Genomic DNA, 17,984 nt, shown 5'->3' with positions numbered 1-17,984 from the left:
TTCTTTTTTTTTTTTTTTTAAATTTTTTTCTTCAACGTTTTTATTTATTTTTGGTACAGAGAGAGACAGAGCATGAACGGGGGAGGGGCAGAGAGGGAGACACAGAATCGGAAACAGGCTCCAGGCTCCGAGCCATCAGCCCAGAGCCCGACGCGGGGCTCGAACTCACGGACCGCGAGATCGTGACCTGGCTGAAGTCGGACGCTTAACCGACTGCGCCACCCAGGCGCCCCAAGACCTTAAGTATTCTTATATGGGCCAATTATTATGTATTCATACAATGTTCTGGGGAACAAAAGGGAGCCCTGGACTAAAGGATGACTTTTCCCTTTTGGCACAGTTTACTGCAAATTGACACTGAATAGTTTTAAAAGGCTACCAGACAAGATGGATTCATCTCTAGCCGTTTGCTGTTACTGTGTATCCTATGAAGTTACAAAGCAATCTAGGGATCCTCTTGTACCAAATTACATTTTCCCAAGTATGAAGTTTAGTTATACCTAATTTCCTTTAATAAGTACCTAGGAAGGGGGGAATAAAACAAATATTGTGTGTAACAAGTGCTGACTGAATACATAAGAAACCACCATTTGGGTCATGCCCTTACTTCACAAGGTGCTTTTTGCCTTCCCCACAGGAAAATGCATCTACCTAATGAGATTTAGTGGCTACAGGTCGGCAAAACTTTGGGATCCTTTCTTTAGTAGGAAAAATCCTAAGTAAACTGCGCTTTAAGAACAATGAAGAACTTTTATGGGACTCAAATTTCATGTCTTCCGCCCTTTCAATCTCTGGCTGTAAGGCTGATGCAGCTCACTACTCAGCCTATTTTCTTTGAAGATGTGTCTCATTTAACCTCCAGGTTTCTTGTCACTAGAAAACATAATGTCCTTTAAGACTAAATACTACTGCGTCCCCAGTTGTGCCATTGTGATCCTGGACAGGAAGACAGAAAACTGTCTGGGACTCTGATATAGATGGCACATAATCAGCATCTTGATGGTTTTGTTACTAATAGTTAAAATGACTCACTAATGGCTCAATAAGGGTTTTAATCAAGAGTATATCTATTCTCGGGCTGCCTGGGTGGCTCAGCAAAGCATTTGACTTTCGCTCAGGTCATGATCTCACAGTGCGTGAGCTCAAGCCCTGCATCAGGCTCTGTGCTGACAGCGTGGAGCCTACTTGGTGGGATTCTCTCTCTGCCCCTCCCCGACTTGAGCTCATGAGCTCTCTCCCAAAATACATAAACTCAAAAAAAAAAAAAAAAAAAAAAAAGAGTATATCTATTCTCATTCTCAGCTTGCATTTTCTCTTAGGTATTACACATGTAAACAATAGGTTAGTTTGTCTGATTTTGATGACCATAATCCAAATGTGCACTCCTTTTTCTATATTGTAACTTAGTGTAATACAGTGAACACAGACACACATTACCCTAGGTTTTCCATCTAATGTTGTATCATTGCTATAACATATTCAGATAAATTCAAGACATAAAGTACAACCTTTCTACCAAGTATGAAAAGATGTCTTTTTAATATGAAATATGTACATTTCTCTTATAAGCTGAATCATGTTTATAGGCCAAAGCTTCTGATTAAAATGATTATTTCAGAACCAAGTACATGTTTTAAAATATGCTATGCAGAGCTTTTTATGATATACTCTATTTTTTCTTGACAAAAATGGACAGAAGGCAAAATGAAAAAAAATTTATTTCCTCAGTGTTTTATCCACTGTCAATACTGTATTTTTGATGCAATATATTTGCAAAGAAAAAAACAATCTCAGCTTTTATTTTCCATTTTAAACAACTACAATATTTACAAGCTATTTAGAATAACAAACACTCAAACGCACACACACTCACAGACCCACGCGAGTACATATATTCTTATCTCTGGTTTATACTGAATGCTGGTAAAGGCAATGAATACTTTCAGAGCCCATGATCAGAAAAGGGAAACCCATTTTCCTTCCTCACATATACCTTCCTGAATCACTTGTAGTATTCTTCCTTCCATTTCCTCATGCAGAGCTCATTGTATAGGGTTAGGGTAATCAGTTTTTACAATTTATTTTCACTTAAACCGTAAGCTTTAAAAAGCATAAGCAGACAGGATTTTCCCCACGTTTCTGTTATTTTGGTTGTGGAATCAAGCTTCATACATTAAAAAAAATCTTGTTCAACCACAGCTACACTAAACCCAGGAGTCATCTGGAGCAGCCATCTCACTTCCGACAACTACTCTGGTTAGAATTCCAGGATGCCCCTTCACCTGCACAAGTAACACCCAGGAATCCAGCCTCGCCACTCTCACATGACCTTTGTTCCTTGTAGCTTGGCTCCACAGAACCATAAATTGTCAGGTGCAGAGCTGAGGCGTAAGAAAAAAGGTATAACCCTATACAACAGGTGTAAGTCTTAGAGCAGAGTCGTCACGTAACCTTGCGAGGACAATCAGTTCTGCTTCCCCCAAAGAATGCTGTGTTGCTTCCATAGAATGGCAGATGATAAAGTTCAGCTCACAAATAGAACTTATTTACTCTACTTCAGAAAGAATATGTGGGCTGGCTGATAGGCAATAAAGAGAAATTCTTATCATACATAGTTCTTGACAGAGGACTCTGGTGAGGAGATTCAAAGCAGAAAATATACTTCTGTTTCAAGCGAAATTAACACTCTACTCACATACCCACCAGATCTATTTGTATAATAATTAATTCCTTTCCAGTCACAATTCTTACCTCAACATTTCGCAAGTCAAAAACGAGAAGGCCTAGGTATATATCAACCAGATTTTTAAAAAAGAAAAATGAAGAGAGGTTGGTTTTAAAAAACTTAATTAAAAAAAAAAAAAACCCTGCAGATTTCCAATGTATTATTAAAACTTATGCTGCACAAATGCATGGTCAGAAGACTAAAACAGAAATTTCAAAGTCCCTTGACAGGTTCCAAGTATCATTTTAGCCTTGATGGACATTATTCTTTCCACTCATTTTAGAATTAAAGGAAAAGCCTCTAGAATAAAAACTGATGTTTTATACTTCACCCGAACAATTTATCACATCAAAGGGAAAAAATGCACTGGGTCTGTGTCCAGGCAAAGTAATTCTGTATGATTATATTACACTACAAAAGAGAACAAGAATGAATACTGAGGACTTAAAAAAAAAAAAAAAAAGGGAAGGGATTGTCTATATTAATGAAAGAATAAGGAAGATAAACACAAAAGTAATTAATCTGGGTAGCAGTTTATAGTTTAATAGCTAGTGAACATAAATTCAAAGAATTCTTATGCAAAATTACTAAGGTATCTTTTTCTCAAGTCATATATTTAGAAGGAAAGATTTTTGAAAGTTAACTAAAAGAAAAAGATAATTTTAGACTCTGGGCAAATCGTAAGTTTAAAAGACATCTAGTTCTGGACCGATGCAGCAATCCACCAAATGAATTTCTAAGCAGAGGCAGAAGGACATTGCATGGAAGCAAAGTGGAATTTATTAAGGCTAAGTTAACTACTCTTGCTTAGGTTTGAGGCTGTTTTTTATATTTTGATAGAAGACAGAAAAACAAACCAACCCAAGAAGAAAAACCCATCTTCCTTATAAACTTAGTTTCTACATAAAAACTTCTATGACCTGACATTCGGTACACAGAATAATTTTCCATACCTCACTCAGGATAGAAATACTATCTGTCTACTTCTGTTTCAAGGACTAGTAGAAGTATCTCAGTTACACTTGAAATATTTTTAAAACGACTTCAAATCTAAGGGAAGCTCACCTTCCAATAATAGAAACTCAAAGAAGGCAGAACACTGGTGAAGATTGTTCATTAATTTCCTGAAAGGTAATTAATCTCCTCTTATCGTAAAAATAGACAGCCTCACCACCTACTCTCCCAAGTCCCTTAAATACCAACATCTTATATTAATCTATACTCTTGGAAAATTTAGATTTCTTTAGAAAAAAATGGACATTTAAATTTCTATCAAGTACTGAAAATGATGTAAAAAAGAGGGCTCACACCAAGTTATAAGCTCGAAGATTAACCAAAAACTTAATTTTGAGTTGTAAAATGATTTTTGCCACTGAATGAGAGGAAATGGGAAAAGAAAGTAACAATTTATAATTCACTCCAGGACTCTCTCTCTCAAAAGAAGGGAAAAAACAAACTCAAACAAGACAAAGACCAGAAAGGTATCAATGAGACTCTGTTGAAGGGAAATGCATAAAAAGCTAGTGTTTTAATGACATATTCTTACTTTCAAATTATGGAACTCTGAAAGTTTTGGCAAATGTGAACTGAAGACACTAGTGTGTGTATGCTGGAGTCTTGTACACTAATGAAGACAGTTAAGCAGGGAATCTAAATAAGCAGTTCACTATTCTCCAAGGGGGGCTGGGAAAGGCAGAATAAGACATGTATGATCAATTTACTCAATGAAAGCATGTATATTTCCACATAATAATTTAGTTTCCAGTTGTTAAGACATGAGTCTTCAATTATCACTGCTTCCTCTGCCATAATTATTAGAAAAGTATTCTGACTTTTAAAAGACCATCAGGTTTAGACTAAAAAATAAAAACAGGGCTCCTGTTAGGGTTTCTATTCTATAAATTCCCTCAAGGGTTATAACAAAATTCAACTTGTCTTGAGAAGAATGTCCACAGTTATCATGCCAAATCAAGGCCCAATATATATGTTCCATATAAAATCTAGTCTTACATTTTTAGAGCGTGTAATGTGTTTAACAATTGGGGGTAGGGGGTGTGAGGCTAGGAATAGCCCTTCTGACTGAATCATCTGAAGCTCAGATTTTTTTTTTTTCTGTGTAGGAAAATGAATTATCTTCCATTTAGGACTGAAAGGATTCCACTTATCTTCCCATCTAGGTAATGACCATGAAAAGATCATATTCATTTCAGAAAGAGAACAGGCAGCAGGAATCATAATTCCTTTGAGAAGATTTTAAATAAATATAGATGGTTAGATAGACAGATCATATATTCGGTTTCAGAAGAGAAACATAAAAGCCTTGGACCTTAATGACATACTGTAGATTTGCCAAAATGCGGCAAATACAGAATGTAACAACAGTATCAGGAAAATACGTTTTAGTTGGTCAATTTAGAAAGGGTACCTTTGTGTAAAGGTTCAGTAAATCACTTGACAAATGTTTTTAAAAAGTACATTTGGCAAAGCGCGAAGTCTGGAAATGTCAGCACGAGGTACACTGGATCCTGAATAACTACGAAAACTGTAAATTAGAAAAGGGCAAAATAACCACACTGTGGAATGGAAATGTAGTCGGATGTTAGTTTTCATTCCATCTACGGAAGTGTTATGCTATACTGTGAGAGCGACAGTAGGGGTTAGTGCGGAAACAGCTTCTCTCTCCTGTCACCTCATCAAAAGATACTTTACACCTGTGCCGTCCAATACAGGAGCCACCAGGCACATGTGGCCGGTGAGTACCTGAAGTGTGGCTAGCGCCACATGGGGAAAGAGTAACACTCTGGATGTATCAGACTAAATAAAATACACATTGAAGATTAACTTCACACCTGCTTTCTACTTCCCGTTTGCAGTGGGGTGGAAAGATGGCTGCTCCTAAATGCTCAGGAGATGTATATATATTCTTTGGAGTTTCACACAAAAGGGGAAAGTTTTCGGAAGGATTTAAAAAATGCCGGAAGTTGAAAATTAAATCTAAACCACAGTTTCCACCTAGCCCAATTGTAAATCTGAATTATATATTTCCCTGAATACACGCGTATTTAAAAAAAAAAAAAAAACAATAAAATTTAAGTTATGAGACAACATATTAAGTCAATTTCACAGTTATAAATATTTCAAATTACACCTACACACTATAAATTACAGGAAATAAAATTCAAGTAATAGAAAAAGAAGAGAGGAGCAAAATAAGAGGTGAGGTTATTGAAGAGGGACATAACAAGAACTGCACCATCTGGATAATTTCGTTTGAAAAAATTTTACTTGATTAACTGAACTGCATGTGAGTAACTTCAAGAGCTAATGACTCTGAATAGAAAAGCAATCGATCCTTTTTTTAAGTTCCTGGATGCTCATCTTCTTCTTTGAAAAATAAAAGTATTTTCTTCCCAGAACTGACCCCAGCAGAGCTTGCCCCAAGAGGAGCTGGGGCACACCGGTGCTGGAGCGCCTCCGATGTGTGGACACAGGAGCTGGCAGTGGTGTTCACAGGACCGACGCACTGACCGCTATCTCCAACGATGAAGCTATGTACCTCTTGACCCTTAACGTTCATTTTAGAGAAAACACCCAATGTACTGGCATGGAGTATAGGTTACTGACAAAAAAATGAGCAGCACAGTTCCTGCTATGTATGTTTAAGGAAAGGGCAGGGGTTAATCCCAAAGGCAATTTAAATAATGGTATTTTATTTTTATATATAAATAAATGTTCTGAGAAATCTCAGACTTTAGTGCATTGTTGTAAAAAATTAGTGCAGTTTTCTCATTAAAGTTTTTAGCGCTCAAGGAATAAGATAAATCTATGTCTGTTCATAGTCTCTTTCACTGTACATGAAACTCATACTGCTAAATGTCAAAGTGAAGGTTTCTACACTGGTCTGTTTTTAAAAATCAAGGTAAATGGATTTCATGTTCTATGACAAAACATGGCAATTATTTTTGGCAAAGAAATTAGAAAAATATGAGATCGTAGTTTAGAAATGAAGAGTTTGTTGATTTAAAGCATAGGCAATGCATAGGAAAAAAATTTTTGTAAGGATGTCATTTAACAGAACTTTATCCTTCATGCAAAATGTTTTGTCGGCAGCTAACTTAAAAAAATAGTTCAGCTTTATTTGGGGATGGAGACAGTGACAGGAGTCAGGGTGAAGGGCGAAGGAGAGGCGCTTGGCCGAGCCCACTCTACATCCAAGTATCTCCCACACAGGAGCAGAGGAAAACCTGCAGGCGTCTTCTGCGCTCTCCTCTCTTTTTCCAACGTCTCGGAATGGAGAGGGAAGAGAAATGTAGTTATAAAACAATGGCTCACACTTCAGCCCCAAGTTCTAGTACCCCGGTTTCAATGACAGTCACATATTTATCATCAATCTGGACCAGAAGTACTGTCTTGTCGATGTGGGATCTAGTACCTGGATCTCTGCTGCAAGGCACCCATCGGTGAATTACCTAATGATTCAGAATAAAATAAATTAGTGGCAGGGATCTTGAATGTATTTGCAAACTTCACTTAAAATTAGAGACAGTCATTCTGTTTGATAATTCAGCAAAAGGTGCATTTAAAAAAGCATGAGCATCAATTAGCTAAAAATGTGCACACAAGTCGGTCAGGCTACACAAAAAGTGAGAGCAGGGGTCAGCTTCGTAAGAGAACTCACATGGCCTTCCATGCCCTCCTGAGGACTCCAGTCTTTCCAGCTGTTTCTCCCAGCTTTTAACCGGACACCCTCATCAGGCCACTGCAGCTCTTTCCTTTTTGATAGGTTGATCCCATCCAGAACTTGACTGGGATCCACGATCTGTATTGTAAATAAATATGGGTCATTTCTAATTCAATTTTTTTCTTGATGATGACAGATTATATAATCTCAAGTAAAATCTCTTTCCCAGACTAAGTCTCAAGTTCTCCATGGCCTATAACTGGACAAAAAACAATCTGAAAGGCCACCTCCTGAATTCCTTTTAGCCTACAGCAGACCTTACTGCCAGGGCCACATGACAACAGCTGAGTGCGGAACAACAATCACCACTGAGAAACTACTTGCCTCCAGTTTTCAGGCTGGCAGAAACCTTTTTCAACATTCAAAAACATCCTAGTCTTCAGACTAAGTAATATGAGGTGTGTTTTCACCAACATCCTCCACTCGACAAACGAGAAATAAACACAAACAGGTGAGACAGTGCCAGAACTGTGGGCTTACTCACTTGGACTCTGTAAATCACTTCCTCCCTTTTGGCGTGTGAATTATTGGCAGGACTTAAGGGGTTGCCCGGCTGGGCATCAGCGGCACTGCTCTGACCTCCCTCTGTCCCAAGAAAGCCCACGAGAGTGTGATGTTTGCAGGCCGGGATGCTCTGGCTGGAGCTGCTGGAAGAGGGGAGGCCATGCTGCACACAGCCCACGCCGCTCTGACCGGAGGGCTCCATCTGGTTCACCATGGAGAGGCGGGACTGGATGGAGGACGGCAAGTTCCGGAGCGATATCTGACTGGTGGACGAGCGGCGACAGGGCACGAACCCCGTGGTGGACATCCGGAGAGATGAGTGCCGGCTGCTGTAGCAGTAAGATGACTGGCTGGCCACTGAGGCCCGGGCAGGGGACTGTCTGACCAGGCTTGACTGGACAGAGTGGGAGCTGTGGCTAGTGCCTAGCGAGGGAGAAACAACAGCACTTATTCCAGATGGCGTGATTCAAACACGGTTCTTTTCTTTTCTTTTCCCTAAATCTTCATCCCTTAAGCAAAATGACTTGAATGTACTGAATTTAACGCTTATATTCAAAACTTTTTAAGTTATCAAAAATAAATAAATATTTGAGATCAGTTTTCTTGTGTGGTTTTGATAATATAATTTTAATTTGCTAAAGCTTGTCAATTTTTTTTTTAAAGTTTATTTATTTGAGAGTGAATGGGGGAGGGAGAGAGAGAGAATCCCAAGTAGGGTCCACACTGCCAATGCAGATCACAAACCGTAAGATCATGACCTGAGCCAAGATCAAGAGTCAGTCACTTAACTGACTGAGCCATTCAGTCAGTTTGCTGCCCAATTTGCCCAACTTGCCACCCAATTTGCTAAGGCTTTTTAAAAATTAAAATTCTGGAGTAAAAGAAAGACACAAATAATTTCAGCAAGTATCTGGATTTAATGCTGGGATAAATCCTAAAATATCTTCCACAGAAATATTTCAGAATAACAAGAATAACTCTTTATTACTTCAGAAATTAAGTATCTCATGGAAACGAGACCATGAGAAATATTTACTAAGGATTCATGTGGCAGGATCCATAACTATTTCTCAAGGTATAGAATTAGTGGCCTTTCAATCCGTTCCAATGACACACTACACGGTCTATAGAGAGATGATGATAACACATTGCAATCTTCGTATCCATTACAGGATTGCTACTATACATGAATTATCAGTGATACTGAATAGCAGGTTCTTCTGTGTCCTTTTTCAAATTGCTTGATAGAATTCCTCAGGTTTGTCTTTTTCCTGACTCCTAACAGTAATGTGAGAATTAGAAAGTAAGTTTTAACTCTAATGAAAAAATTCCTCCATGTACTTTCTATCTGAAAACACAAAGAGCTGATCAAAGTAAGAGCATGTAAAAAAAGCACACTGAAAGTTTTAACTTTTCACTCATAAGTTAAAAAAGAACCACAAGATGTTGATAATGTACCTATTTAGTCTTGATTACAATGCTATTGGATTTTTTTTAAACATAAGTAAATGTCTTAAGACTTCATCTCGTTCATATAAAGTGGGGAGGGGGGGAGACAGTACTGAATCAACCAATCAGCCATATGAAAACAGATTAAATCTGATTCCTACTGCATACCATGTGGATTGCAGGTATCATGTAAAAGGAAAATCAGTAAAACAAAACAAAAAAAAAATACCATCAGTGCCTTGGGATAGGAAAAAATTTCTTAAGTAGGATACAAAAAGTACTAATCAGAAAGGAAAAGATCAGCAAATTGCTCCACACTAAAACCAAGAACTTCTTGTCAAAAGAGAAGCTACTCGGGGTGCCTGGGTGGCTCAGCGGGTTAAGCATCTGATTCTTGGTTTCGGCTCAGGTCATGATCTCACAGTTCTTGAGTTTGAGCCCTGCATCGGGCTCGGTGCTGACAGCATGGAGCCTGCCCGGGATTCTGTCTCTCAAAATAAATAAACTTAAAAAATGAATTATATATATATTTATATAACATAATATATAATAATAATCACATATAAATTAATTTATACAATATATTTATATAATCTATAATTAATAATTATATATGCATATATATATATATATATATATATAAAAGAAGGGGAGGCACTCTTCACAGAAAGAGAATCGAAAGTCAAGGGATAGAATGGGAAAAGACATTTGTAGTACAGAAAACTGACAAAGAACTTGAATACAGAATATACAAATAAAATAAAAAGACCAAATAGAAAAATGGGCAAGAGATTTAACAGGTACTTCAAAGAGAGAAACAGGTGATAAACTCAATTTAAAACCTTTCAATCTTGGGTATCAGAGCAATGCAAATTAAAACAATGAAATTAAAGACCACCCCTTCTCCTGTTCTGAGCAAGCAGAAAACCGATAATACTCCAGGTCAAAGTTTACAGGATGGGCATTCCTTTGTATAACTGGTGAGAGTACCAACTGGTTAAAAAAACAAAAACAAAAACAAAAGCTTCCTGGAAAGACTTTTGGCCTTATGTGTCATGAATCTTAAATATTCCCATAAACTTTGATTTAGTGATTGCATTTTTAAAGTCTCTAGCCCAAGAAAACAGCAGTCACAAAGTTTATTTGTAACATTCGAAGAAACCAAATCATTGACCAATGAAAGAGAAGTTGATCACATTATAAACTAGATTATTATTAGCCTTTAAAAATTATACTTTCAAAGACATGACATTTCAAATTTTACGTATATATAAAGGGATAAATATAAATAGGATAACATCCAACCAGGAATCAAACAAAATATTTTTACATATTTCCAAGTAGGTAATCTAGAATTCTCTTTAGACATGCATACTAACTGAGCCCCAGAGCTAAGAGGCTTAGACACATAAGTTTGTTTTCACATTACCTAGTGTTGGAGGATAAGATGTGACAGGTGGATGGGGTCCTGCTCCCGACCCTTGCCCTGGATTTGCAGTGCTTCCCTGGGACACATTGCTATGGGGGTCACTGGCACTTGTTGCATTGTTACTAGTGCAGGAAATTCCACCTCCAGTGTCGGAATCTTCAATATTGCCACCACTGTTACAGCCAGCCCCACACCCTTTCCTTAACCTGGGAACAAACACCAAAGTAAGCAGCATTATCCCACAATCACCTCAAGATAGGGGTTTTATTCTATTTCCAGCTATTCAGAATGTTTAATGCTACTAACATTCACCTTTCAAAGTCTTTACAGCATAGTCAATATGAGAAACAAAAAAAGGTCAGTTATGTTTTCATAGTTCTTAGGATGGCCTAAGAACTATCCCTGTTATACTCACTGCCTCAATTCTTCCCAATCTACCTTCACTTTTATATACTCTATCATCTTTTCTGATCTTGCCATCTTTCCTGAACCATAATAAACTGCACATAACAAAACTGCACCATTAAGATCACAGATGGAAACAGAATCCTTGGCAGTGACTGTTCAGCGCCTCTGAAGTATGCACCCCGGAAGACCTCATTTCTGCTGTAGCACACTTGGATGAGCACTGCTGTAATCACTGCCCCGCCCCTGCCTTTTTAATGTGGGGTGACCAACTATCCCGGATAGCCTACAATTAATTGTCTCAGTCTGGCACTGAACGTCTTGCTTCCCAGGAGACCTCTCAGTGCTGGGCAAACCAGGGCAGTTAGGCACTCTAATCTCTATACCATTTCTCTCGGGGGAAGAGAACTCAACCTCTTCAAGGCGATTCCAGCACAACGGATAGTTTTGGAAAGAAATTTCTTCGAACGCCACTCTGGTTTATTTCTTCTTTCTTATACTAAAATGGTGAAACTTTTTTTTTTTTCTGAATATGCCTAGAAGAAGATGTCTATTTGAGAGTTTGCCACCCCAATTCCACATCCTGTTTTTAAGTTCTGTTATTTAACGATCTGAACAAAAGCTTGTAAGAAATTGAAGATACTCCATGACTTTTCTTCACCAGTCACCAAACTATGATGTTCCTATACAAAACACCGTAAGTTACTAGACAAAGGAAGAGAAAAAATTCATGTGCACACTTGAAGACACCACAGATTCGAGATCTGAGTGATGACTGGATTGTTAAAATGGCAGTAGTATCTCCGCATCGCACAAGCAGGAGTTTCAGCAAATACAGTGTGCGCCCCCTACTGCTAGAATGGAATAAAACAAAAGTAATCAGCTTGTTCAGGTTTCCTACGTTTTTCTCTAATTTGCCATTTGTTGGCTCACACATCCTAACAGTGGCACTATGCTGCAATATAGAGTAAGAAAAGCTAAAGAAAAGGGAACTATTCAAGATTCTACCAAATGCTGGAGGAATGGTTCTTTTTTTTTTTTTTTTAAGTTTATTTATTTATTTTGAGAGAGAGAGAGAGAGAGAGAGAGCACAAGCAAAGGAGCAGAGCGCCAGTGAGAGAATCTCAAGCAGGCACAGAACCTGATGTGGGGCTCAATCCCATGAACAAGATCATGACCTGAGCCAAAATCAGGAGTCAGACACTCAACTGACTAAGCCACCCAGGTGCCCCTGGAGCAGTGGTTACTGACCAGAGTTGTACATTTTATGTATTGAATAAGAGTTTGAAATAGACTACTTCCCGAAGCTCCTGATAGAATAGGTTTAGATTGTGCCATGGCATCTGTATTTTTTCTAGAAGCTTTCCAGGTGATGCTCATGAAAACTGCTTGGATGAAGATGGTCAGGACACACCATCACTGAAATATGCAACCCCATGGCTCACCTGTGCCAGGTTGACACTATGAAGTTTCTGATATTGCCCAAGCTGATAGGTCCCCCAAGGATTTCTTTAAGCTGTTCGTGGCTGTCAGAGTAAGAAGTTGTCAGGGGGGAGACAAAGATTGGGTAGCCAATAGGTTGATCACAAGATGAGTTTATCATGTTTCTCAGAGCTTGTTTTGCATTCTGGATGCTCCCTCTCTCTGGATTACGGTTACGTAGAAACACAAGCTCTTGCTGTTGTCCTGCCCAAAGACCTCGGACACATTCCTTATTAACCTGAAAACCAGAACACATGGGAATTAGGTTAAGGGGCCAAGAATGAAACTCATATAAACAGAAGAGTATAAATGGGAGAGATACAAAAGACCTATGATAACAGTGAAAAGCAAGAAATACAAGTACGTCACATTTGAATAGGAGCTCTTCAATTTTCCATTGTCATTCGTAGGCTGTTAAATAATAAGCAGCCACGGTACTCTCTTCCCTGGTCTGCCTTACAAAAATACCAAGTTTACCAAATTGATGAAGTGTTGCATTTTGCAATTGGGGTAATAAGATATTTTTGATAGAAATGAGCAGTAACAAATACTTAGAGTTAAAAGGATGTTTGTGACTTTGCAGGTTGATTAAATGAAGTAGATAAAAAGCAAATCGTTATAAACTATTAAAATAAAATCTCAGAAATTAAGCTACCTAAAGCCATGAGATGTTTAAAAAATCAAAAAATAAACAAAAAACAATGAAAAGTACAAACTATGGTATTATTTTGCAACCTAGGAATCAGATTAGCAATATGGTGCTGATATTCTAAGAAGAGATGCTGATATTCTAAGAAGAGATAGCATATATAATAGATAAGACTGCCACAGAAAGAAAATAAGCAAACATTTTAAGACTCTATCGTACTTGAGAAAATTTCAGAGGACAGAATAAATTACATTAAAATAAATCAAATTAAGTGCTCATAAATAATGCTAATGTAGTATGGTCATTTTTTTTTTTGTCTATAAAAAGAGTTTCAATGACTTTTTAAAGTTAGGACAAGGTTATGTAAGTTCCTTTCTTCTTTTTTCAGACACAAACGCCTCAAAAACTTACCTTAATGACTCTGAAGCTCAGGTATCGTCTATTCAGCATTATGATCTTATATTCATTGGTGCCATCATCCATGACATGTCGCAGAGCAAGCAGGGAGGGAGAATTGGCAAGAACTGCGCTCCGCCACGCAGGGTCCCCTTCATGAGCTATTACAAGGTTCTTTTCATGAGACACAATGGCTTCATAGAGCACAGTAGGGTCATCATACTCATCTGGAGAAGTGAAATGATCCTAAACAGAAATAAAAAATGTGGTTTTTTTAAAGTTTATTTATTTTGAGAGAGAGACAGAGCACTAACAGGGCAGAGAGAGAGAGAGAGAGAGAGAGAGAGAGAGGGAGGGAGAGAGGGAGGGAGGGAGGGAGAGAGGGAGGGAGGGAGGGAGGGAGGGAGAGAGAGAGAGAGAGAGAGAGAGAGAGAGAGAATCCCACGCAGACTCCACAGTCAGTGCAGAGCCCCACGTGGGGCTCAAACTCACAAACTGTGAGATCATGATCTGAGACGAAGTTGGATGCTTAACTAAGCAATCCAAGTGCCCCCAAAATATGGTTTATAGGAAGTGAAGGACTTCCAGTGTACTGATAAAAGCTTCTATAGTTACTACTCAGTTACTAAATGAAAATTCTTAAAAACTGGTTTAATATGAATGTTTCATATCCATACATATTATTATTAGAGATAAATCAGAGATTCTTAAATTCAATCAGATTAGGGATGAGCTCATTACTGCCGTACTACTTTTGTAAATTCTTCAATCCAACCCTATCCTCTAAGTTTTAAATAAATAAATACCTTTCCCATTTTTATGTATTTTCTTTTTCTCATTCAAGTTGGGTTTTACATGTCTTCATTCACACATAATTTTTTTCTGTTCAAGAACTGTCTCACTGGTATCAGTTAAGGAAGGCTAACCTACATAAAAATTCCCTCTTACATACAACTCTAATATACATAAAAGTTCCCTCTAATATAACTCTTGGTGACACTGACACTCCAGAACTCACTCTAGAATTCAGCGGAAGCTAGAATTCAGCTGAAATACAAGTTTTGTTTAGCTTCTTCCTTGCTTCTCTCCCTTCCTTACAAATTCCCCAGAGGGCACCCTGTCAATCTCTTGCACAGGAGTCCTGGACTCTGACTCTGTTTTTAAAGAACGTGGTCTAAGCCACGTTTACAAATTAACAATACCTCTGTACACCAACCCTCCTAACCTTTCCTTTAAATATTAAGCTCACTTTCTCATATCAGCAGATAACCAGATTTCATATAATGCACTCTCTTGTAGCAAATAGTTCCTCTAGGGAAGGAACAGTTCCTTTGTATGGTAGTGTTGGTATAATTTTTGAATGGAAAATAAAAGTGCAGACCTAGGCAATAATTATATTCTTAATAAAATGGACAAAGTTGGAAAATATTAGGCATGTCAAAATGGAGTATGTTTGGGGCGCCTGGGTGGCGCAGTCGGTTAAGCGTCCGACTTCAGCCAGGTCACGATCTCGCGGTCCCTGAGTTCGAGCCCCGCGTCGGGCTCTGGGCTGATGGCTCAGAGCCTGGAGCCTGGTTTCCGGTTCTGTGTCTCCCTCTCTCTCTGCCCCTCTCCCGTTCATGCTCTGTCTCTCTCTGTCCCAAAAATAAATAAATGTTGAAAAAAAAAAAAGGAGTATGTTTAATCTTGTTCAAATATTTCTTCTCATTGGGCTGAATGAATATTGCTTTGGAGGCAAAGTATTTGAAACAAGCAGAATGTCCATGAATACAGAAATTGCTAAATAAACCGTAGTTAAAAATCATACCCTAAAATACTACAGAGCTGTTAAAAATGTGATGTGCCTCTGTATGTGCTGGCTATTCATGTTATATGTATTTTTTAAGTTTATTTATTTTGAGAGATAAATAGAGAGCACACACATATGTACACTGAGCAGGGGAAGGGCAGAGAGAGAGAGAGAGAGAGAGAGAGAGAATCCTCAGCAGGCTCCTTGATGTCTGCATAGAGCCCAACACAGGCCTTGATCTTACGAACTGTGAGATCATGACCTGAGCCAAAATCAAGAGTTGGACACTTAACCAAATGAGCCACCCAGATACCCCATCCATGTTATATTAAATAGGGGGGAAAGCATATGCCACAGATCATTTTATGTAGCACAATTATATTTTTAAAAAGGCAAATATTTATACATATAGATGGAAATGTCTATGAACTTAGGGAAATCAGAAAAGATATACATCAAATTATTGGCAGTGGCTGCTTCTTGGAAGGGCTGTACAATGGTATGGGGTGATGGGAAGATACTCTTGGGTGATCTTTTTCATTATGTTTCAAATAAAAAGAGCAAATGTTCCCAGTTCTGGCAAAAGTTTTTCAAAGGCGTTTTAAAAATACACTTGAGAAGTTATAAGCCAATGCACAAGATATATTTTTGAAGATAATGAAACTGATTCACTTAGCATTCATTGGCGGTCAAGCATTGTGCTAAGCAATGATGATGTAAAGACGAATAAGAAATATGGGGCACCTGAGTGCCTCGGTCAGTTGAACATCTGACTCTTGATTTTGGCCCAGGTCATAATCTCAGGGTTGTGAGATTGATCCCCATGTCAGGCTCTCTGCTGAGCAGGGAGCCTGCTGAAGATTCTTCCTCTTTCTCCTTCTGCTCCTCCCCTGCTTTCTCTCACGCACACACTCTCAAAACAAAACATCTTTGTCCTCAATCACAGACTGACTGTAAGATTTTCATCATGTCACTTATAAGCCAAACTGGATGTTGAGACTAATGAAAATGGTAAAACAAGGAGGTAAAGTGTCTTACAAAATGATTAAATAGAGAAGAAAACACATGAACAAGAGAACACATAAAAAAGGCAATTTGCTTAATTTCTCTGAGTTCTTAGTCTTCACCTACCAAATTGGGATTTAAATGATTTTCTGGGTTGGGGCACCTGGGTAGCTCAGTCAGTTAAGGATCAGACTTCGGCTCAGGTGGTGATCTCACGGTTGTTCGAGCCCTATGTGGGGCTCTGTGCTGACAGCTCAGAGCCTGGAGCCTGTTTCAGATTCTGTACCTTCCTCTCTCTCTCTGCCCCTCCCCCACTCACCTTCTGTCTCTGTTTCTCAAAAATTAAATAAATAAATGGGTTTCCCCCCCAGTTTACTAAAAAATCATAATAATAATGATAATTTTCTGGGTTGTGGAGACATCATGTATACAAGAACACTAATATGCTGTACAACAGTGTAAAATTATAAATACTACACAGATTATAAATTTTAATTTATAAAGTAAAAACATAATACATTAGATTGGAGAATTAAAAAATCAAAAAAGAACTGTAAAGGAAAAAGCAAAAATTAAAAACACCTACAAAGTACTAAACACACATTAGCAAAGATTGAGAGGCAAGGGTTAAGAGAAAATTTATATTTCTAGCTTTCTGGGGAAAAAAAACCTTTTTTTAAGTTTGAAGTATAAGTTACATATAACAAACGATACCATTTTAACCATGCAGTTAGAAGCATTTTGACAAATATGCACACCCATGTAATCACTGCTACATTCTAGATATAAAAGTTCTCCCTCATCCCCAAACACTCCTTCCTGTCTTTTGGCATTCAATCAGTCTCCACATCCCAAGGGACCACTAATCTGCTCTCTGTGGCTACAGACTAGTTTGGCTTTAGATTTTATATAGATAAAATTATACAATATGTACTCTTTTTATGTCTGGCTTCTACTCTGCATAATGTTTGAGATTCATTCATGTTGTGGAGTCTAACAGTAGTCCATTCCTTTTTATTGTTAGGTAATATTCTATCATGTAGATATACCATAGTTTGTTCGTCTGTTGATGGACAGTTGAGTTGTTTCCAGTTTGAGGCAATTACAATTAAGACTCCAATGCACACATGTGTGTTCTTTGTACAGACATAAACTTTCATTCTTTTAGGGAATTATTTCTGGGTTCTATGGAATGTGTATGCATATCCTCTCTTTTAATATTGTTCATTAACATTGCCCATTTTTTGCTTTTGGGAGTTTTCAGGAGTATACAACATGCAAACCTTGGAGATTACCTATTTACAGATCTATCTTTTCTTGGCCTGAGAGTCCCTCATGGGCAATCCAAATTCTGTCTCAAAATGATGCTCATAAATGGTTGTTTCTTACCACTGAATGGGTCCACCTCAG

The 17,984-nt window shown here is 38.1% G+C and overlaps 1 protein-coding gene across 7 annotated transcripts in view; it reads right to left on the bottom strand.

Annotated features, from left to right (window-relative positions):
* Nucleotides 1–4,777: 4,777 nt before the first annotated feature.
* Nucleotides 4,778–17,984, bottom strand: part of PCNX1 (pecanex 1) — a 167,767-nt gene continuing 154,560 nt past the window's right edge. For 5 of the 7 annotated variants that reach the window (XM_043556481.1, XM_043556484.1, XM_043556482.1 and 2 more), the window contains 7 exons: nucleotides 13,796–14,026; nucleotides 12,699–12,973; nucleotides 10,849–11,054; nucleotides 7,951–8,393; nucleotides 7,404–7,544; nucleotides 7,158–7,194; nucleotides 4,778–7,009 (listed from right to left, as the gene is read on the bottom strand). In XM_043556481.1, coding sequence (XP_043412416.1) covers nucleotides 6,723–7,009; nucleotides 7,158–7,194; nucleotides 7,404–7,544; nucleotides 7,951–8,393; nucleotides 10,849–11,054; nucleotides 12,699–12,973; nucleotides 13,796–14,026 — 1,620 coding nt within the window. In that variant the 3' untranslated portion in view covers nucleotides 4,778–6,722. Of the gene's footprint in view, nucleotides 7,195–7,403; nucleotides 7,545–7,950; nucleotides 8,394–10,848; nucleotides 11,055–12,698; nucleotides 12,974–13,795; nucleotides 14,027–17,984 lie in introns of all 7 variants that reach the window. The other 2 variants (XM_043556485.1, XM_043556488.1) reach the window with 1 other exon arrangement.

This window comes from Prionailurus bengalensis, chromosome B3 (assembly GCF_016509475.1).
Source record: "Prionailurus bengalensis isolate Pbe53 chromosome B3, Fcat_Pben_1.1_paternal_pri, whole genome shotgun sequence".
Lineage (NCBI taxonomy): Eukaryota > Metazoa > Chordata > Mammalia > Carnivora > Felidae > Prionailurus > Prionailurus bengalensis.
This window is presented reverse-complemented; position numbering and strand designations above follow the sequence as displayed.